This window comes from Saccopteryx bilineata, chromosome 6 (genome assembly GCF_036850765.1).
Source record: "Saccopteryx bilineata isolate mSacBil1 chromosome 6, mSacBil1_pri_phased_curated, whole genome shotgun sequence".
In the NCBI taxonomy this organism is placed as follows: Eukaryota; Metazoa; Chordata; class Mammalia; order Chiroptera; family Emballonuridae; genus Saccopteryx; species Saccopteryx bilineata.
In genome coordinates, this window is record NC_089495.1 from 125,232,578 (window position 1) to 125,252,648 (window position 20,071).

The window sequence follows — 20,071 nt, forward strand, 5'->3', positions numbered from 1 at the left end:
CATTCAGCCTGCTTCCCCTAAGAGGGAATGTTGAAGGTCAAGGTATACTGATCTATTTAACGTTGTATTTGTGAGTTCTGGCCGCTTGGCTCAGCAGTAGAGCATCGGCCCAGTGTGTGGAATTCCCAGGTTTGATTCCTGGTCAGGGCACACAAGAGAAGCACCCATCTGCTTCTCCATCCCTCCCCCTTTCTCCTCCTCCTCCTCCTCCTCCTCCTCCTCCTCCTCCTCCTCCTCCTCCTCTTCTTCTTCTTCTTCTTCTCTCTCTCTCTCTCTCTCTCTCTCTCTCTCTCTCTCCCTTCTCTCCTCCTGCAGCCATGGCTCAATTAGAATGAGTTGCCCCAAGCACTGGGGATGGCTTCATGGCTTCTGCCTCAGGTGCTCCTGTTGCAATGGAGCAAGGTTCCTAGATGGGCAGAGCATCGCCCCCTAGTGGCATGCCAGGTGGATCCCAGTCAGGGCGCATGCAGGAGTCTGTCTCTGCCTCCCCTCCTATCACTAAAAAAAAATAAATAAAATTGCTGTGTCTTTGTGTGTATATAAAACACCTCTTGTGGCCATGAGATACATTTAATGGCCCCCATCCATCCGGCAGCCCCACCTGTCTGTCCTCTCCTAACAGATTTCTACCTCCTGGGAGGGGCCAGCCTTCTTCTGTACACAGACTAAAGACCCGACCAATTCCTACAAGGCTATGAGGCACGGAGCTGGGCCCCTAGGATCCAGCAAAGATGGAGACGATACCTTAAGCTGCCTGCGGACTTTTTCAATGAAGAACTTCCAGCACATTTCCCGAGTGTCGGTCATGCCCATGGACTTCACTTGCGGCCGCATGGAGGAAATAATGTTCTCCAACTCCTCATCAGTGAACAGCCCCGGGATCTCCCCCGAGGCCAGCAGGTCATTGATCAGCACCAGAAACTGCTCCTCGGCCACCTGGGAGTCTGTCATCAGGAACACAGAGGGGATGTTCTTCACGGCTGACTTTATGTACTGAGTGCTCAGGTCAACCTGCAGTCACAGAGGAGGACATGCCACGCATCCTTACCAATAAGACGCTTGTTTGGAAGCGTCCCTGCAGCCCCCTGGGAAGCCACCCAATCAACAGCTTAAGAACTGTGCAAAGTCCATAGAGGGAGGTGCAAAACCATAGGCAGAGGTCAGCTGTGTCCCAGCAGCGCCTTTCACAACAGCCCAAGATGGGAACAACCCAGCATCCACCCAGGGATGCACAGGACACCCTGTGTGGGATGCCATTGAGCCCTGGCAACAAAGCCAGTTCTGACCCATGGTGGACCTGGAGAACATGGTGCTGTGTGAAATAAGCCAGCCTGCAGAGGACAAGGGCTGCATGACTCCACTGTGTGAGGTCCCTGCACAGTCAGGTCCACAGAGACAGGACATGGAAGGGAGCAACATTTTCAAAAGGATGGAGATGAGTATGACACAATCAGGAAAATAAGTCAATACGATCAGGTGAACCAACTAGCAACTTCAATGGAGAGAACTCAGCAATACAGTTGGCTAGTCCCTTGATAGAAGGAGTAGATTCCACTGCTCCACTGGGGACAATGACAATTGGAAGGCAGATGCTTATGCAGAGGCTGCTGTCCCTGGCACGGCCCAGTTGGCAGTGCCAGAGACAGCAGGGCTGAGAATAAAGGAGCTCACTGTCCCCGTCCTCCTTCCTTAGACCTCTGCCCGCAGAGCACCCTTGCCCTCTGAGACCAGGGCGCTGAGCTTGGGTAGGGCTCCAGACTCATCCCACAGAAGCCACCTGGCCAAGACTGCTAGGCTGTGTGAGGTGGGGAGGGCCCCCGGGCCTGGCATCATCCTGGCCTGCAGAGACAGCCCCAGCGCTGAGGCAGAGAGACGTGCTATGCAATGTGGCCAAATCAACTTCGTTCTCATCAGAGGTAGTGTGACGGTTCATTCTGGACAAGCAGCTCCCCGAGAGACCAAATTTTCGGGAAAAAGAAATCAATACAAAGCTTCAGTGGAGTGTCTTGGGGATGCAAATCATGAGGACACTAATGTTTATTTCATTAATTCAAAAAGTGGCCATTCAGAATGCCAAGCACATAGTTAGACTCTGAGGAACGGTTTTGAATGACTCTGTCTGGAGGCCAGTCCAGTGTCCAGGGCCAACAAGCAAATCCCTTGGCTGCTATTGTTTGCATTGATTTTACAGACTCCAGTCTACCGTCCCTGGGTGTGAGCACCTGCCTAGAAGTCCCTGACCTTTACTTTCTAAGATGCAGCCCCTGCTGGTGACAGACAGACCCTCTAGGCTGGAAATGGGGGTGGGGGAACGGGGGGGGGTAGGGGGTGATGGTGGTGGTGGTGGTGGCAGTGAGCATTTCCCCCCACGCCATCTCAGTCTCACCTTGAGGTCTGGAATCCCATAACCCTTCTTGAGGGTGATCTGGAATACATCCAGCGCGCTGATGTAGGCGGCCAGGCGTGAGAGGCTCTGCTTACCGCTGCCGCCCACGCCCACCAACAGGGCATTCCCCCGGGGTGACTCCAGGATGCGATTGATCCTGCAGATATGCGCCACTGCATCTTCAAACAGCACCTGCAGGGGCCAAACACCCCCCCAGTGTCTCACCTTGGGTGCACTGGCTGTCCCCAGCAGGGCACGGAGCCTCACCCTTCCCCCAGCAGCATCAACATTTGTGCAGCCCCGGGGTGAGGGTGGGGGTGCCATCAAGGCATTCCTGCTGTCAGCTCGAGCACCACGCACCAAGTTCATGACTGCGTTGACCTCATTGTAACTGTCCAGGATGTCCACCAGGAGCTTGTTCAGATGAGCCACATCCGTCACTGGGAAGTATTTGGGGTCGCCGATCCCTTGCGCAAAGTGGCTGAAGATATTTGGTTTGGCAAATAAAAGCTCCTCACCAAGTTCCTACAGATAAGAGATGAGATACTCTTGTCATTTGCCTCTGTGGACACATCATGGATAGGCTGTGGACACACCGTGGACAGGCTATGACACACTGTGGACATTGGTGCCCTAGCACCTTGCTATGCTGCCTCAGGAGACCAGGCCAAGGATACAGGCACCCAAATCAATGTCTCCAGGAGCCTTACAGAGAGCTGGCAAAATCCCCTAGGGGACGGCCTGTCTCCATCACAGAAGGAATCCACTGATGGCCCCCTCAAAAATGAGCCCGCCAAGGACACCCAGGGACTGCAGCGGAGCACGTGGGCCCCAGCAGGAGTCCGCCAAGAACACCCAGGGACTGCGGCAGAGCGCGTGGGCCCCAGCAGGGCTCCTCCAAGGACACCCAGGGGACTGCAGCGGAGCGCGTGGGCCCCAGCAGGAGTCCGCCAAGAACACCCAGGGACTGCGGCAGAGTGCGTGGGCCCCAGCAGGGCTCTGCCAAGGACATCCAGGGACTGCGGCGGAGCACGTGGGCCCCAGCAGGACACCCAGGGACTGCGGCAGAGCACGTGGGCCCCAGCAGGAGTCCACCAAGGACACCCGGGGACTGCGGCGGAGCGCGTGGGCCCCAGCAGGAGTCCGCCAAGGACACCCGGGGACTGCGGCGGAGCACGTGGGCCCCAGCAGGACACCCAGGGACTGCGGCAGAGCACGTGGGCCCCAGCAGGAGTCCGCCAAGGACACCCGGGGACTGCGGCGGAGCACGTGGGCCCCAGCAGGAGTCCGCCAAGGACACCCAGGGACTGCAGCGGAGCACGTGGGCCCCAGCAGGGCTCCGCCAAGGACACCCAGGGACTGCAGCGGAGCACGTGGGCCCCAGCAGGGCTCCGCCAAGGACACCCAGGGACTGCAGTGGAGCGCGTGGGCCCCAGCAGGAGTCTGCCAAGAACACCCAGGGACTGCGGCAGAGCGCGTGGGCCCCAGCAGGGCTCCGCCAAGGACACCCAGGGACTGCAGCGGAGCGCGTGGGCCCCAGCAGGCGTTCTCCTACTTCTTCATCCCTGGTGCATGGAGGGAGGGTGTCACTCCCTCTCCTGAGGGGTTACTTCCTTCTCACACAGATGCACATGTCAGAGTCATTTCGTGGAACCCGACATGGGCCTTCCCATCCCCACCCGAGGGCCTTTCTAAGAGGGTCAGGGTTATCATCAGCCTCAGGTGCCCTGCTCAATTGGAGCATGTCTGGCTCAGCAGCGGGGCCTGAGGCTGGACTTACATCAAAGAATTTCTTGGTGGATGCTATGGTGACCCGGTGCAACGTTTCCTGGTCTTTTCCATCAACCATTTTGTCTCCATACACTCTTTCTGCTTCATGCAGCCAGATGCGGACAAAGTCAAGTGGGGTTCTCAAGACCTCAGCTGTGGAGAACAAGAGCCCCTGCCCAGACATGGGAGGTCAGCGTCTTCAGCTGTGTCGGGAGGCAAGCCAGCCGAGGGCGATGCATAGGTGGAGCAGGAAAGTGGTCGCTTCCCCAGGGAGAGAGCCACTCAGCTGCTGGTGCAATGTCTTCTTGGGGCCAAGGCAGCCACTGGTTGCCCCGTCCATCTACACCCCAGATGCTGGAGGGTGTGTGGCCAGAGAGACGGGGGGCACTCTCCTCACCATACCAGGTTAAGGACTTCACCCTCTCATGGAGTGGATGAAGAAGGGGCAAGAGACGCTAATCGTGGGGGAACCAGCCCATCGAGGGCCTCAGAGCAGAGGTCACAAGTCCTGCCTCTGCAGCCAGCCTGCCTGGGCTCAGCTCTGGCTTGGCGTTTACTAACCTAGTGACCCGGGCAAGGGTCTCTCCTAGGCTCTGGGGACATGGTGATGACAAGACAGACCCTGCCTCTGCGGATTTGCGTTTGGGTAGGAGATATAACCAAGCAAACAAGGTAAACTACACACTGATGTGTTATGAATGACACAGACAGGGGGATCAAGATTGAATGTGTGGGGATGAGGAGGGGCCTCTTGAGAACATGACCTTGGAGCTGACCCTTGAAGTGGGAGGCAATGGGCATCACTTAGCCTCCTTGAGCCTCAGTCTCTCCCGGAAAATGTAAGAGCATCACATGTTTGGATGAGAAAAAATGGGGGTATAAGTGGCTGAACCCAGTGCCTGGTTCAGACTAAACAATAAATTAGAGGGAACGCCTGACCAGGCGGTGGCACAGTGGATAGAGCGTCGGACTGGGATGCAGAAGACCCAGGTTCCAGACCCCGAGGTCGCCAGCTTGAGCATGGGCTCATCTGGTTTGAGCAAAGCTCACCAGCTTGAGCCCAAGGTCGCTGGCTCCAGCAAGGGGTTACTCGGTCTGCTGAAGGCCCGCAGTCAAGGCACATATGAGAAAGCAATAAATGAACAACTAAGGTGTTGCAACGCGCAATGAAAAACTAATGATTGATTCTTCTCATCTCTCCATTCCTGTCTGTCTGTCCCTGTTATCTGTCTATCCCTCTCTCTGACTCTCTCTGTCTCTGTAAAAAAAAAAAAAAAAAAATTAGAGGGAACATCATCACTGTTATCATCGTCACCATCATTGTCATTATCATCACCATTATCATTGTCACCATCACCATCACCATCAACACCACCACCATCATCATCATCACCATTATCATCACTAACACTCCCATCATCACCATCATCACATCAGCAGAAGCACCATCACCCTCACTGTCATCCTCACTTGCATCAGCTGAGAAGGAGAGCACCAAAGGACCAGGGACTTGGCCAGAGGGTAGCTTGATGCAGAGCTAAGAGCAGTACCTGGAAAATATTGGAGAGGTCCCGGAGGTTGAAGACATAATGAAACCTAATGGCGGTGGGAAGAAATGTTGTTGTGACTTTCTGATGCAGGGCTGTTACAAGAAAAAAGACATCGATTAGGCACTCTTAATGGCCTCAGGAAGTACATGGCTTACAGTATAGTTTCTAAAGCAAATGGACAATGAGCTGGTGACAATTTAAGTAGGAAATCAGCAAGGCTGACCAGGAAGGAAGTTTGCTGCCCCAGTGATGTGTAAATCATTTCTGCATACTGAATTTCCACCCGCTGCTCCCCCTCAAGCAATTGGATTCCACAACATCTCCTGTCGAAACACAGTTTTATCTAAACAATATTGATTGAAATGTTTAAATAAAATATCTACCAGGGGAGCATGGGAAGCAGCTATCAGCCCCATAAAGCAGTAGGTTTTACCAACAAGAGACGGGGTGAGGTTGGCCAGCTTACCCAGGGCCGAGGCCACCAGCTGGCTGGTCATCCTCTGAACTACCATGGGGGCTGAGCGATAGGCCAGGTGCTGGGACAGGATGGTGCTGTAGATGGTCATTAGGGCCTCCTGGCCTGGGAAGCTCACAGCAAACACGCAAAAGTGTCGCTGCCAGAACAACCACAACCCCATGTCAGCAGCTCTTGAAGACCAACTTGTGGCCAGGCCGCCCTCCCGGAGAGCAGGGCCTATTCTAATCGCCCAATATCTGTGGGCGGGGCCAATATTTAATCATTAAATATTGATTGTATCTGAAACAGCCAAATTCACTTCCTGTGCTCAAGAAAAAGTTTGGTGGAGGCAAAAGCATGTCTCAGCTCCCAGACCTGGATTCATATTCCCGGTCTCTGTCTGTTCAGAGAATTCGGAGAGGCGACCCTTCCTGGGTAGGGAAGGACCTGTTATGCTGAACAAATATTTGTTGTTCATCTGAAATGCAGATTTGACAGGGCACCTGTATTTTCATTGACTAAATCTGCCAGCTTCGTCCCTGGGATCCCAGGGCCCAGCTGGCCGACCTTCTGACACCCCTGCCCCTGCCCCTGGGATGCTCTGAGAAGTCCAGGAGCTCTGCAGAGCGCCAGCCGGCAGCCCTGACTCCTCACTGGCCCAAGTGGCCCTCATGCCCTGGGGGCTGCCGGGTGACTCTGGTCACTGCCCACCTGGAGTCTGGGGTCGATGGTGAAGGAGCCCGCGGTGGGGTTCATACAGGCCACGTACTGGCAGTTGTGCACATCCTTCAGCGTCAGCTTCTGCCTGTCATACCTGCCCAGGGAGACCGGGGCTGCTGTCCTAACCCCAGCCTCCACCCCACCCCCAACAATGCCTTGCATGTGGCAGAAAGGTAAAAGAAATCTCAGTAAATATCAATTCTCTGTGAAAGAGCTGGTTTCATATCATGCACTCAAGAAAAATTTTGAAACGGGGTCAGCAGAGCAGTTCGGGTGCAGGTCTGGGTCCATACCCCAGCTCTTCCACCAAGTAGCAGCGGGCCTCTTGGTTAGCTGGTTAACTTCTCATGCCTTGGCATTCTTATCTGTGCAATGGGTCCTTATGGGGACCTTCACTGCAGCCTCCCCAGGGGTGTCCCTCTGTGCCTGCAAGGGGTGGAGGTGGCAGGGCAAGCAGCCCTGTCCCATACCATGAAAGCTCCAGGCCACAGCAGCCAGCTGAGGGCCCAGCAGACGCCTGTGGCATGCTCGTGGAATGGATGAGGGGAGGAGACCTTGATCCAACCCTCCTGCTCTGTGGCCCCATCCAAGCCCCACAGCCTGGTTCATTCCCACAGCCAGATCCCAAGGTCCCACGTCCCCACCCCAGCTGTGGCCTCACCCATCCTGGCTCCACCCCCACAGGCCCCCGTCACAGCCACATTACCAGTGCCCATGGTCCATGTGCTGCCGGATGAGGGTGTGGGGGGCCACCGTCCCATACTTGTCCACCTCGGGCATGTTCATATCATCGATGAAGTAGATCAGCTTCCTGGTGCCTGGCGGCCCGTAGTTCCTCCCTGACTTCTTCTCCAGAGGTTTCTCGAGAACCCCTGAGGAAGGGAGCGATTGGTCTTCAGTGTCCGGTAGATCCCAGCTGGAAGCTCTACCAGGCCTGGAGCCCTAGCACCAGAGGCTGGGCCCCGGGGAGTGACGCCGGAGGGCCCATCCACCCCCAGAGAAAGGAAGGAGGGCACCATGGGTGGGAAGCAAGGGCTGCAGAACCTGCACCCTATCGACCTTGGAGCCATCTCAGCTCAGTTATGACAGAAGCTCCCTGTGGGGTCTTCCAGGGAGCACCAGGAAGAGAGGGCCCCGCTATTACTCCATCCGTACTTTGGAGGCAGAGGCCAGTGGGGGGATGTGTGGGGAATGAAGAAGCAATGGCAAGCCCCTGGGTCTGTGGTGAGAGGGGACGAGAAATGTGGGGGAGCAGCCATGTGGTTGGGCGTGTCCAGGCCAGGCGATGAGGACCCAACCTGCCCCCGACCCCTGGCCTCATCCTGCCCCCCAGCCTCACCCTGCAGCATGGCTGAGGTTGTGTAGAAGTTGAAGGGCACAGCCTGCACGAGGTAGTGGTCGGTGTTCAGGCTCTCCAGCTTGTCTCCCATCAGCACTGACTTGCCTGTCCCCGCACTCCCCACCAGCATCACCGGCCATGACTTCTCCATGAGCAGGTCCATGAAGTAGCGGATGCGGATGGTTTCCATGGTGTGCACCAGGGAGGCCTGGGGTGGTGGGAGCAGAAGATGGGAGAGGAAGGAGGAGCCGTGACCCTCGGACATACCTGAGCCTCCAATCTCCAGACCCAAATGGCTGCTAAACCCCCACATTTACTTAATATGTCCTGCTGCTCAGAACCACTTGCACTTGGACATCCCACCCACAAATGTGGTGGAGCCTTCTCCCAAGCTGTCAGTAAACTGTCTCCATGCTGAGGCAGTTACCTGCAGCGGGACATCAGGGTCCAGCTCAAAGGACGGCACTTTTTCTGTCCAGGGCAGGAACTTTTTAGTGTCAGGGTCTAAGTAGTAGTCGAAGATGGTGCCCTGTGAGGGAAACTTGATCGTTTTGAATTCGTTGATCCACCATTTGCTGAACTCGACTCGGTAATCTATGAGCTGTGAAAATGCAGAAAGGTAAAAGGGGTGTGGGGAGACCTGGGCAGAGTGATGGGGTCCCTGTGCAGCTGGCACCCACCTGGTCCTGGAACATGGCACCCCCGAAAGCCCAGAAGCAGGCGAACACGAAGTAGAGCTCGTACAGCTCCTTAGGGGAGTCGGGCGGCGTGTTCTTCTCCGTGAGGAGGCACTCGAGCAGGTACAGGACCATCTGGATGACCGTGATCTCGGGCACTGGCGTGATCTTCTTAAACCCCACACGCACCTTGTCCAGGCACATGGGCAGGTACTTGTCAAAAAGGATCATCAGGTTGGCCTTTTCAGACTGAACCTTGCGCCTCTCAAGCCAGCTGTTCACCACCCTGGGGAAGAAGGGGAGATGCCGGGTGAGGACCGGACACCATGTTGGGTTGGCCCAGCATCTCTCCCCCTGGCAAATGCCTCTTGGCATCTCCACATGGTTCTGGTACACCTGCCTGTCCGTGCACACCACAAGAGGGTCTGATGAGGGTCCTGGCGCTGGGGGTGTGTGCTCTTTTTGTGATGTTCTAAATATGAGGGTGCTATAAGCCTAGAACAACTGAGAGCCAGCTATCCTTACTATCCCAAATGAAGCTAACCCTGGGTGCAGTAGAGCTGAGTATCGAAGAGGAGAGGAGAGGAGGGGAGGGGAAGGGAGGAGAGAGGAGAGAAGAGGAGAGGAGAGGGGAGGAGGGTTTCATGACATCGTCAGGTGGGGGAGGGGAGAGGAGGGAATGGGAGGGAAGAGCAAGGAGAGAAGAGGAAAGAAGCAGGAACATCTTATTGCATCATTTTGATTCCTGGATCAGCCACACCTGAAGCATGCATTGTGAATTGAGCCAATAGATTTATTTTTCCCCTTCAGTTACTTTGAGTTGAATTTGTCACATTTAGCAGGAGGGTCCAAACCAACACGACAGGCAACACAACAGGCAATGCTGAAGAGCTACATTGGGCTGTGTGGCACACACTGCCTCTGCGCTGGGTTGCAGAGAGGTGGCCTTCACACCGGCAAGGCTGTGGGCTCTAGAGCCAGGGCTTGAATCTGTTCTACCATGGCCACCAGCAGTGGCCTTAGTCAAGTTATACCACATGTCTGGGTCCCTGGGCACTCCCACCCCCACTTCAGAGGGTGGCCAGCCTGATATTTTTGTTTGTTTGTTTGTTTATTTATTTATTTATTTTTTGATATTTTTCTGAAGCTGGAAACGGAGAGAGACAGTCAGACAGACTCCCGCATGCGCCCGACTGGGATCCACCCGGCACGCCCACCAGGGGCAAAGCTCTGCCCACCAGAGGGCGTCGCTCTGTTGCGACCAGAGCCACTCTAGCGCCTGGGGCAGAGGCCAAGGAGCCATCCCCAGCACCCGGCCATCTTTGCTCCAATGGAGCCTTGGCTGAGGGAGGGGAAGAGAGAGACAGAGAGGAAGGAGAGGGGGAGGGGTGGAGAAGCAGATGGGTGCCTCTCCTGTGTGCCTTGGCCGGGAATCGAACCCAGGACCCCTGCACGCCAGGCCGATACTCTACTACTGAGCCAACCGGCCAGGGCTTGTTTGTTTATTTATTGACAGAGACAGAGAGAGGGACAGATAGGGACAGACAGGCAGGAAGGGAGAGAGATGAGAAGCATCAATTCTTTGTTGCGGCACCTTAGTGGTTCATTGATTGCTTTCTCATATGTGCCTTGACTGGGGGGCTACAGCAGAGCCCCCCAGCTTGCTCAAGCCAGCAACCTTGGGCTCAAGCTGGTGAGCTTTGCTCAAACCAGATGAGCCTGCGCTCAAGCCGGCAACCTCAGGGTTTTGAACCTGGGTCCTCCACGTCCCAGTCCAATGCTCTATCCACTGCGCCACCACCTGGTCAGGCACCAGGCTGATATTTTTAAAGCTCACAAGAAGGAGCTTGGGCCACAATGAGTGCTAAGAAAGTGCGTGCCAACAGCATAAGGAGTGTCCAGCTCCTTCGCAGGGCAGTGAGCGTGTCATTTCCAGGATGCCCAAGCATAAACAGGAAGCTCACGTCACCAAACACGGCTGGCCTGTCACCTGCAAGCCCTTTCCATACATGAGCACCAGTCCTAACAGCTCTGTTTCTTATTGACCTTTGGTCCAGAACAGAGAACTGAGGGCTATGGCCCCTGGGAACCCCGCATTATCCAGACAACAAAAGAAAACTTGGACAATCAATGTCTGCAAGTGAAACATGGTGCCCCCCACTGCCTGGCACAGTTAGGAACCAAATTCCAGCTACGTAGGCCTTCAGAATCGAGACCGTCTGCCAACCTACATGTAGACTGCTGCATTTGCCTTCTGTTTTGATGGTGTTTGTGTCAAATTTTACATTTGGCCTTGGTCAGAGTTAGTGTCTGCAAACATGCGTGCTGGCTTTGACTTCAGATACAGGCCTTGAGAGACACACTAGGAAGGAGGGTGGGTCTTTACTGCCCCAGGCCTGGGGGCTCCTGCCCTGCCTCTAGAGGCAGCTGGTGCACCAGGCCCTGAGCCTTGCTTCCCATCCTTCCCCAGGGTGTGCTCCGAGTCCTAGCCTGGAGTCACTGCTGACTCGGCTGTCGCCTGACGAGGGCTGTCCACCTCTCCTCCTGCAAAGCCTGCCCCCTCCTCCTTCCCAAGAAGCTGCTCACCCTCTCAGCCATTCCGGCCGTTCCACTGGGAGCCCCAAGGACCGTCGTGGATGAAGGGTGGGCAGTCTCTAGGTCCCACCTCTGCCCACACCTGCCTACCTTCTGGCTCCCTCCTCCCTGCCCCCGCTGGTGTTCCTCGAGCATCTCACGGTCCAGTCTTCCTGTCTCTCACGTGTTGGCAGCTCCCACCCAGATTCTGTTTCGTTCCTTTGCCATATCTGCTGCACACCCTGAAAACTCTCCCTGAAAACATTCTGGTGGGCAGAATGTGGCCTCTCAAGAGACATGTCTACCCAGGACCTGTGCATGTGATTTATTTAGAAAAAGTTTTGCAGGTGTGATCAAATTAAAGATTCAAGATGAGACCCTCCTGGATTGGGGTGGCCCTAACCCAATGACAGGTCCTTATTAGAAGAGGGAAGAGGAGGCTCACTGGCATGGACAGAGGGAAGAACATGTGAGACACAGAACAGTGGTCATGAGAGGCAGAGACTGGAATGATGTGTCCACAAGCCAAGGGTCACCAAGGATGGCCAGGGCCACCAGAACCAAGGAGACAGGCTGGGACAGATTCTCCCTCAGAGCCTCCACACGGAACCCAACGTCCTGACACCTTGATTTTGGACTCTGGCCTCCAGAACTGTGAGAGAATAAACTTCCATTGTTTGAAACCCCTTAGTTTGTGGACCTTTTCACTGCAGGCATCGGACATAAGTGGGGTGACAGGTGTTGCTGGAGAAGACAGCACAGCAGGGGCAGGTCAGTGGTTCCTCAGCTCCAGTCCCGGCCCTGCAGGGGTCACTGTGTGCAGGCAGCCCTCTCAAACCCCAGCCTCGCCACGCTGCCTCCGTCCCAGCAAACATCCTCGCTTCCCACTGCAGAGGCTGAGAGAGGACTCAGGCATGACTCGTACCCCCCCTCTCACTCCCTACCTCCAGCCCTGCCTGCACCTGCAGCACCACGAATGAACGCACACACAGATAGGCAGCTCTGGCATGCCGCCAACCCCTTCCCTCCCTGCCACAGTCTGGAGCCCAAGAACTAAAACCCAGCTCACGGGTTCCACCCCAGATCTGCAGGGTTGATGTAAAGGATGCCGGCCCTGGAGACGGTGGCTGGGGTGGCTGTCCTTAGATGGCTGATCTCGAACACGAGCCTCATGGTGCGGTTCAGGGGGATCCGCTCATTGCTGGCCAGGGTGAGGACCTAGTGAAGGAGGGGCCCATGGGCTTTCAGCAGCCAAGGTGCCACCATTCTGATGGTGTGTCACACGGGTGTGACTCAGGACAGGGAGGAGGGAGCCAGGGAACCCTGAGCCCAAGGTCCACCGCCACCGGCTCCCTCTGAGCCTGCATTACTGTGTCCTTAAGGCCAGCCCCGCAGCTGCCTCCTCCTGCCCTGGGACAGTGCAAAAGCCTTTCAGTTGCGGGTGCCTGGTTGTCATGGAGAACTCCACCATGGTAGCACATTGGCCCCGACCCCTCCCCTTCCTGGGAATTCTGGAGTTCCCTCCTCCACCCAAGTGAGAATCGTTTTCTTAAGCTGCTTCTAGATGATTCTTCCTCCCAAGGTATCAGATACCCTTTTCACGTTATGCCACGTGTAATTGGACATGAATGCCTTCCATGTCTGCATCCTCTGCCCATGCTGCTGCCAACACGTATCTAAGATGGGCTACCCATGGACCTGGGTCATACGAGGAGCACCTCTGTGACCAGGGACTTTCCCTTGATTGTAACTGTGTGGAGTTCCACACAGCCCTCCCCCCACCAAGTCCCAGTCTGTGGCTGGTTCTGTGTGTTGTGTGCAGCAGAAAGTGATGTGCGGCATTTCTCATGTCCCCTGCCCCCACTGCTGCGGTTCTGGGGGGTTTGCTCTAAAATCCAGGAGCCCTTTCAACCTTGTTGTCGTCCATGACGGTGTTGAGAGATTCAATCCACATTGGGTCAATGTCCCCATCCAGGATGATCCACTTGGGGCTGTCATGAGTGATGTTGGCCAGGTCCCGCATTATGGTAGAGAAAAGGCCTGTGTGTGAGCGGGGCCCATGTGAGCGAGCAGGCTCATGTGAGCGCGCGGGGTCGGTGTGAGCGCGCGGGGGTGGAATGAGCGAGGGGGGCTCTTGTGAATGAGCGGGGGTGGTGGTGTGAGCGAGCGGGGGCCGTGTGAGCACGCGGGGGCGGTGTGAGCGCACTGGGGCGGTGTGAGCGAGAGGGGCTCGTGTGAGCGAGAGGGGCCCGTTTGAGCGAGCGGGGCCCGTGTGAGCGAGCGGGGGCGGTGTGAGCGAGAGGGGCCCGTGTGAGCGAGAGGGGCCCGTGTGAGCGAGCGGGGGCGGTGTGAGCGAGCGGGGGCCCGTGTGAGCGAGTGGGGGGCGGTGTGAGCGAGAGGGGCCCGTGTGAGCGAGAGGGGCCCGTGTGAGCGAGTGGGGGCGGTGTGAGCGAGAGGGGCCCGTGTGAGCGAGAGGGGCCCGTGTGAGTGAGAGGGGCCCGTGTGAGCGAGCGGGGGCGGTGTGAGCGAGCGGGGGCCCGTGTGAGCGAGTGGGGGGGCGGTGTGAGCGAGAGGGGCCCGTGTGAGCGAGAGGGGCCCGTGTGAGCGAGCGGGGGCGGTGTGAGCGAGCGGGGGGCGGTGTGAGCGAGTGGGGGGCGGTGTGAGCGAGAGGGGCCCGTGTGAGCGAGAGGGGCCTGTGTGAGCGAGCGGGGGCGGTGTGAGCGAGCGGGGGGCGGTGTGAGCGAGTGGGGGGCGGTGTGAGCGAGAGGGGCCCGTGTGAGCGAGAGGGGCCCGTGTGAGCGAGCGGGGGCGGTGTGAGCGAGTGGGGGCGGTGTGAGCGAGAGGGGCCCGTGTGAGCGAGAGGGGCCCGTGTGAGCGAGCGGGGGCGGTGTGAGCGAGCGGGGCCCGTGTGAGCGAGCGGGGGCGGTGTGAGCGAGCGGGGGCGGTGTGAGCGAGAGGGGCCCGTGTGAGCGAGAGGGGCCCGTGTGAGCGAGTGGGGGCGGTGTGAGCGAGAGGGGCCCGTGTGAGCGAGAGGGGCCCGTGTGAGTGAGAGGGGCCCGTGTGAGCGAGCGGGGGCGGTGTGAGCGAGCGGGGGCCCGTGTGAGCGAGTGGGGGGCGGTGTGAGCGAGAGGGGCCCGTGTGAGCGAGAGGGGCCCGTGTGAGCGAGTGGGGGCGGTGTGAGCGAGAGGGGCCCGTGTGAGCGAGAGGGGCCCGTGTGAGTGAGAGGGGCCCGTGTGAGCGAGCGGGGGCGGTGTGAGCGAGCGGGGGCCCGTGTGAGCGAGTGGGGGGCGGTGTGAGCGAGAGGGGCCCGTGTGAGCGAGAGGGGCCCGTGTGAGCGAGCGGGGGCGGTGTGAGCGAGCGGGGGCGGTGTGAGCGAGAGGGGCCCGTGTGAGCGAGAGGGGCCCGTGTGAGCGAGCGGGGGCGGTGTGAGCGAGTGGGGGCGGTGTGAGCGAGAGGGGCCCGTGTGAGCGAGAGGGGCCCGTGTGAGCGAGCGGGGGCGGTGTGAGCGAGCGGGGGCAGTGTGAGCGAGAGGGGCCCGTGTGAGTGAGGGGGGCGGTGTGAGCGAGGGGGGCGGTGTGAGCGCGCGGGGGTGGTTGGAGCGAGAGGGGCCGTGTGAGCACGGGGCCCATGTGGAGTGGCAGATTCCCAGCCTCTTGGAGGCTACGGGGGGCTAAGACAACCTCTCCCCTTCAGTCCCTACCAAGCCTGACCTGGCATCCCTCCCCCGTTTAAGAGGACAGCAGAGGTCCTCAGGAGGTGACTGAGCTTATTTCCTGCCCTTTTCCTTGACCTTGAGGACCTTCCATCGGTCCCCTCATGCCCTCCTCTGACCCTGCCCCACTCCCTCTCTCAACCTGGTGCATTTCCTTAAGGTTCGACAGCCCTGTGCAGAACATAAGGCCTCTGCTCAGCGCTCTCATTTCTTCCTTAATTCCTTCAACAAAGGTTTGCTGAGTGCTCCCATATCACAAGGAGAAAGCTGGGCGAGGGGCAGAGAGGGATTGGGGGTGGGGAGCCCCTCACAGGTGGACGTGGGAGCAGAGGACTCTTCGGGTTCCAGCCTTGGAGGGGGACGCGTGGAAGCTTTGAAGGAGTAAGATGGGTCCCCAACAAGCAATGTGTGCCCACCCCATCTAGTACCTCAGGGTCTCTCCCTTCACCCAGACCATGCCTTGGCCCCCACCTGTGTTCTCACTGCTCTTCATAAGAACCATCATTATGCCCACAGGTATGGGGGCCCCTCCCCCAGATCTGCCTTCCTCCAGGGGCCGGCCAGGCACAGGCAATGTCTCAACACACGCTTACTGCACAGAGCTCGGTGAGCAGCCTGGGATGCCCGCAGTGACCCCATGCCCCTGGGCAGCCTGTGTTGGGGCTGCTGCTCCTGTTACCGTCTTTCCACTCCCTGGTTGCTGGGTTGATGATGCCAAAGAGCTCGTCGCAGGTGACGGCCTTGGGGTCTAGGTCCACTGTGACTGGCCTCCGCCTCATGTTCTGGTAGGTCTTGTTGAGAGACCTGAGGACCTGGGGGAAGGCAGGGGTCACTCAGTCTTGTTGAGAGACCTGAGGACCTGGGGGAAGGCAGGGGTCACTCAGTCTTGTTGAGAGACCTGAGGACCTGGGGGAAGGTAGGGGTCACTCAGTCTTGTTGAGAGACCTGAGGACCTGGGGGAAGGTAGGGGTCACTCAGTCTTGTTGAGAGACCTGAGGACCTGGGGGAAGGTAGGGGTCACTCAGTCTTGTTGAGAGACCTGAGGACCTGGGGGAAGGTAGGGGTCACTCAGTCTTGTTGAGAGACCTGAGGACCTGGGGGAAGGTAGGGGTCACTCAGTCTTGTTGAGAGACCTGAGGACCTGGGGGAAGGTAGGGGTCACTCAGTCTTGTTGAGAGACCTGAGGACCTGGGGGAAGGTAGGGGTCACTCAGTCTTGTTGAGAGACCTGAGGACCTGGGGGAAGGTAGGGGTCACTCAGTCTTGTTGAGAGACCTGAGGACCTGGGGGAAGGTAGGGGTCACTCAGTCTTGTTGAGAGACCTGAGGACCTGGGGGAAGGTAGGGGTCACTCAGTCTTGTTGAGAGACCTGAGGACCTGGGGGAAGGTAGGGGTCACTCAGTCTTGTTGAGAGACCTGAGGACCTGGGGGAAGGTAGGGGTCACTCAGTCTTGTTGAGAGACCTGAGGACCTGGGGGAAGGTAGGGGTCACTCAGTCTTGTTGAGAGACCTGAGGACCTGGGGGAAGGTAGGGGTCACTCAGTCTTGTTGAGAGACCTGAGGACCTGGGGGAAGGTAGGGGTCACTCAGTCTTGTTGAGAGACCTGAGGACCTGGGGGAAGGTAGGGGTCACTCAGTCTTGTTGAGAGACCTGAGGACCTGGGGGAAGGTAGGGGTCACTCAGTCTTGTTGAGAGACCTGAGGACCTGGGGGAAGGTAGGGGTCACTCAGTCTTGTTGAGAGACCTGAGGACCTGGGGGAAGGCAGGGGTCACTCAGTCTTGTTGAGAGACCTGAGGACCTGGGGGAAGGTAGGGGTCACTCAGTCTTGTTGAGAGACCTGAGGACCTGGGGGAAGGTAGGGGTCACTCAGTCTTGTTGAGAGACCTGAGGACCTGGGGGAAGGTAGGGGTCACTCAGTCTTGTTGAGAGACCTGAGGACCTGGGGGAAGGTAGGGGTCACTCAGTCTTGTTGAGAGACCTGAGGACCTGGGGGAAGGTAGGGGTCACTCAGTCTTGTTGAGAGACCTGAGGACCTGGGGGAAGGTAGGGGTCACTCAGTCTTGTTGAGAGACCTGAGGACCTGGGGGAAGGCAGGGGTCACTCAGTCTTGTTGAGAGACCTGAGGACCTGGGGGAAGGTAGGGGTCACTCAGTCTTGTTGAGAGACCTGAGGACCTGGGGGAAGGTAGGGGTCACTCAGTCTTGTTGAGAGACCTGAGGACCTGGGGGAAGGTAGGGGTCACTCAGTCTTGTTGAGAGACCTGAGGACCTGGGGGAAGGTAGGGGTCACTCAGTCTTGTTGAGAGACCTGAGGACCTGGGGGAAGGTAGGGGTCACTCAGTCTTGTTGAGAGACCTGAGGACCTGGGGGAAGGTAGGGGTCACTCAGTCTTGTTGAGAGACCTGAGGACCTGGGGGAAGGTAGGGGTCACTCAGTCTTGTTGAGAGACCTGAGGACCTGGGGGAAGGTAGGGGTCACTCAGTCTTGTTGAGAGACCTGAGGACCTGGGGGAAGGTAGGGGTCACTCAGTCTTGTTGAGAGACCTGAGGACCTGGGGGAAGGTAGGGGTCACTCAGTCTTGTTGAGAGACCTGAGGACCTGGGGGAAGGTAGGGGTCACTCAGGATGGGGAGGGGCCCACACATGAACTCAGAACCCTAACTCCTTGCCCTGGGTTTGTTTTGCTTTAGTGACAGAGAGGCGAGTTTGCATCCCCAGATGAGGACTGGGGGATGGCAGGCATGCTGAAGTTCTTGTCTGCAGCACATTAAGACCGAGGAAAAGTCACTTTAGTTTCCTGGTGATGAAAGTAATCCATGCTCACACACACAAAAAATTTAAGGGACAAAAACAACCCCTGCCTGACCAGGCGGGGGCGCAGTGGATGGAGCATCAGACTGGGATGTGGAAGACCCAGGTTCGAAACCCCGAGGTCGCTGGCTTGAGCATGGCTCATTTGGTTTGAGCAAGGGTCACCAGCTTGAGCCCAAGATTGCTGGCTTGAGCAAGGGGTCACTTGCTCTGCTGTCGCCCCCTGGTCAAGGCACATATGAGAAAGCAATCAATGAACAACTAAGGTGCTGTAATGAGGAGTCGATGCTTCTCATCTCTCTCCGTTCATGATTTCTCTCTGTCCCTATCTGTTCCTCTCTCTGTCCCTGTCTGTCACAAACACACAAACACACACACAACAATAACAACAACAAAAACAACCCCTAATTCCTCCACCCAGAGAAAAAGATTCTCAAGGCCCATTGAGGCCATAGTATATGTATATATTATATATTCTTTTTTTGGTACATTGGGCTCAGACAGTTTCTGCCTTTTCAAAAATAACTCACTGTGAGCATCCCATGTCATCAGTTTTTGGACATGATCTTCACTAAGGGCATGACAGCCCATCCTGTGGGCAGCTAGCTGCTCACTGGCCGCTTTAGAACCTTCCAGTGTTTGTTATAGATACCGGTAAAACTGGTGCCACCCTCTGCTTTGACCATGCCCGGGGCAGTGGCAGCAGACAACAGGATGGGGCGGCTGCCTCCAGGGAGGCAGGTGAACCTGGCAGAAGGGCCCCATCCATGGGACCAGGGTCCCGTGGCAACTCTGTGACTCCTCCTCCACCCTCATCACAGTCTTCTTCCTGGCTCATGACACATTGCACCAGGTCGGGGTTCCGGGATGGGGATGTGACAGAGGGCCGGCCCTCCAGCAGCCCTGCACCACTGTGCTGGGTCTTTGCAGGGTCCTTCAGGTGGGGAAGGGACCAAGGCATCAGGAGATGGGGGCGTGCCTGAGACTTGCCGCTGCCCGCATTCCCGATGACGAACACCGAGTGGCGCACTTGCAGCAGTTCCTCGAGCTGCACTACTTTTAGCACAAAGCTGTCTTCTGCCTGCAGCTTCAGCTCCAGGATGCTCTGCTTGATGATCTAGGGGGTAAGGGGTACACAGGACAGGGCACTGGGCACGGATGGGGAGCCTCCTGTTCCCCGGGAGCTATCATAGTGGTTGCGTTTACAAACTCCACCACTGAGACCCTCAGGGGTTTGCCTGAATTCCCTAGGCTCATCTTGAGTCTCCCAGCACTGAGAGAGGACTGGCCAAGGTAGAGAGGCAGCTGGTGGCCTCAGGGAGCTGCGTGCCTGTGATCATCTTGGCCACCTACCCCAATGTTGTACCTGCCGCTCACGTACCAATCCAACACATGGCAGAAAGAAATGTCCTGGGCAGGCAGGAGGCCCAAGTGCGCTGGCTCCCAGGCCAGACTCGAGGCCTAGCAGCCCCTACCTTTTCAAAGTGCAGGTCCCGCTTGCGGGGCACATCTAGAGCTGGGAAGAGGTCCCCGATCAGCCCCATGAACACAGGCAGGTCATCAGTCACGATCTTGGGGATGTTAAAGTCCCTCAGCGCCCTCATGAGCACCTGGTCCTCTGCCCGGCTGGGGTCACCCCTCTTCAAGGAGCCAGCCACTACCAGCACAGACTTGATGGCTCGTAAGCCCCAGTCATAATGATCCTGCAGTCAGAGAGTGTGACGTAAGCGCATCTTCCCAGGCCAGTTGGGTGGTGGTGTCCATCCCAAGATGGGTCTGGGGTCAAGGAGGGCCAGACCAAGGCTGGCTTACTGCTGGGATGTGTGCAACCTTTTATGAGGCCAGTCTGGAAGGCAGCCCAGGCCACCTGTATTGTTAACCCATCGCACACCCCGGCTCTGTGGGTCCAGGATGCTGGCAACACATACCTGTTTCGAGAGCAGCTCTTTGCACAAGGTGTAGAGCGTGATGAACTTCCGGGCCAGAAGGCGGGCATCCAGGAAGCCCTCAGCCACCAGCATTATCTCGCATATGAGTTCAAAGTCAGGGACAACCATAGCACAGGGCCTGGGGAGG

At 57.4% G+C, this 20,071-nt stretch overlaps 1 protein-coding gene across 2 annotated transcripts in view; it reads right to left on the minus strand.

Annotated features, from left to right (window-relative positions):
- DNAH17 (dynein axonemal heavy chain 17) overlaps positions 1 to 20,071 on the minus strand; it is a 106,438-nt gene that overhangs the window by 33,006 nt on the left and 53,361 nt on the right. For both annotated transcript variants that reach the window (XM_066237599.1, XM_066237597.1), the window contains exons 38-54: positions 19,924 to 20,062; positions 19,471 to 19,698; positions 18,975 to 19,112; positions 15,865 to 15,997; positions 13,386 to 13,513; positions 12,543 to 12,691; positions 8,903 to 9,185; positions 8,650 to 8,823; positions 8,223 to 8,430; positions 7,590 to 7,755; positions 6,875 to 6,977; positions 6,173 to 6,320; positions 5,707 to 5,798; positions 4,167 to 4,328; positions 2,747 to 2,911; positions 2,387 to 2,578; positions 745 to 1,011 (exon numbers count right to left, since the gene is read on the minus strand). In XM_066237599.1, the coding sequence (XP_066093696.1) occupies positions 745 to 1,011; positions 2,387 to 2,578; positions 2,747 to 2,911; positions 4,167 to 4,328; positions 5,707 to 5,798; positions 6,173 to 6,320; positions 6,875 to 6,977; positions 7,590 to 7,755; positions 8,223 to 8,430; positions 8,650 to 8,823; positions 8,903 to 9,185; positions 12,543 to 12,691; positions 13,386 to 13,513; positions 15,865 to 15,997; positions 18,975 to 19,112; positions 19,471 to 19,698; positions 19,924 to 20,062 (2,875 nt within the window). The remainder of the gene's footprint in view (positions 1 to 744; positions 1,012 to 2,386; positions 2,579 to 2,746; positions 2,912 to 4,166; positions 4,329 to 5,706; positions 5,799 to 6,172; positions 6,321 to 6,874; positions 6,978 to 7,589; positions 7,756 to 8,222; positions 8,431 to 8,649; positions 8,824 to 8,902; positions 9,186 to 12,542; positions 12,692 to 13,385; positions 13,514 to 15,864; positions 15,998 to 18,974; positions 19,113 to 19,470; positions 19,699 to 19,923; positions 20,063 to 20,071) is intronic.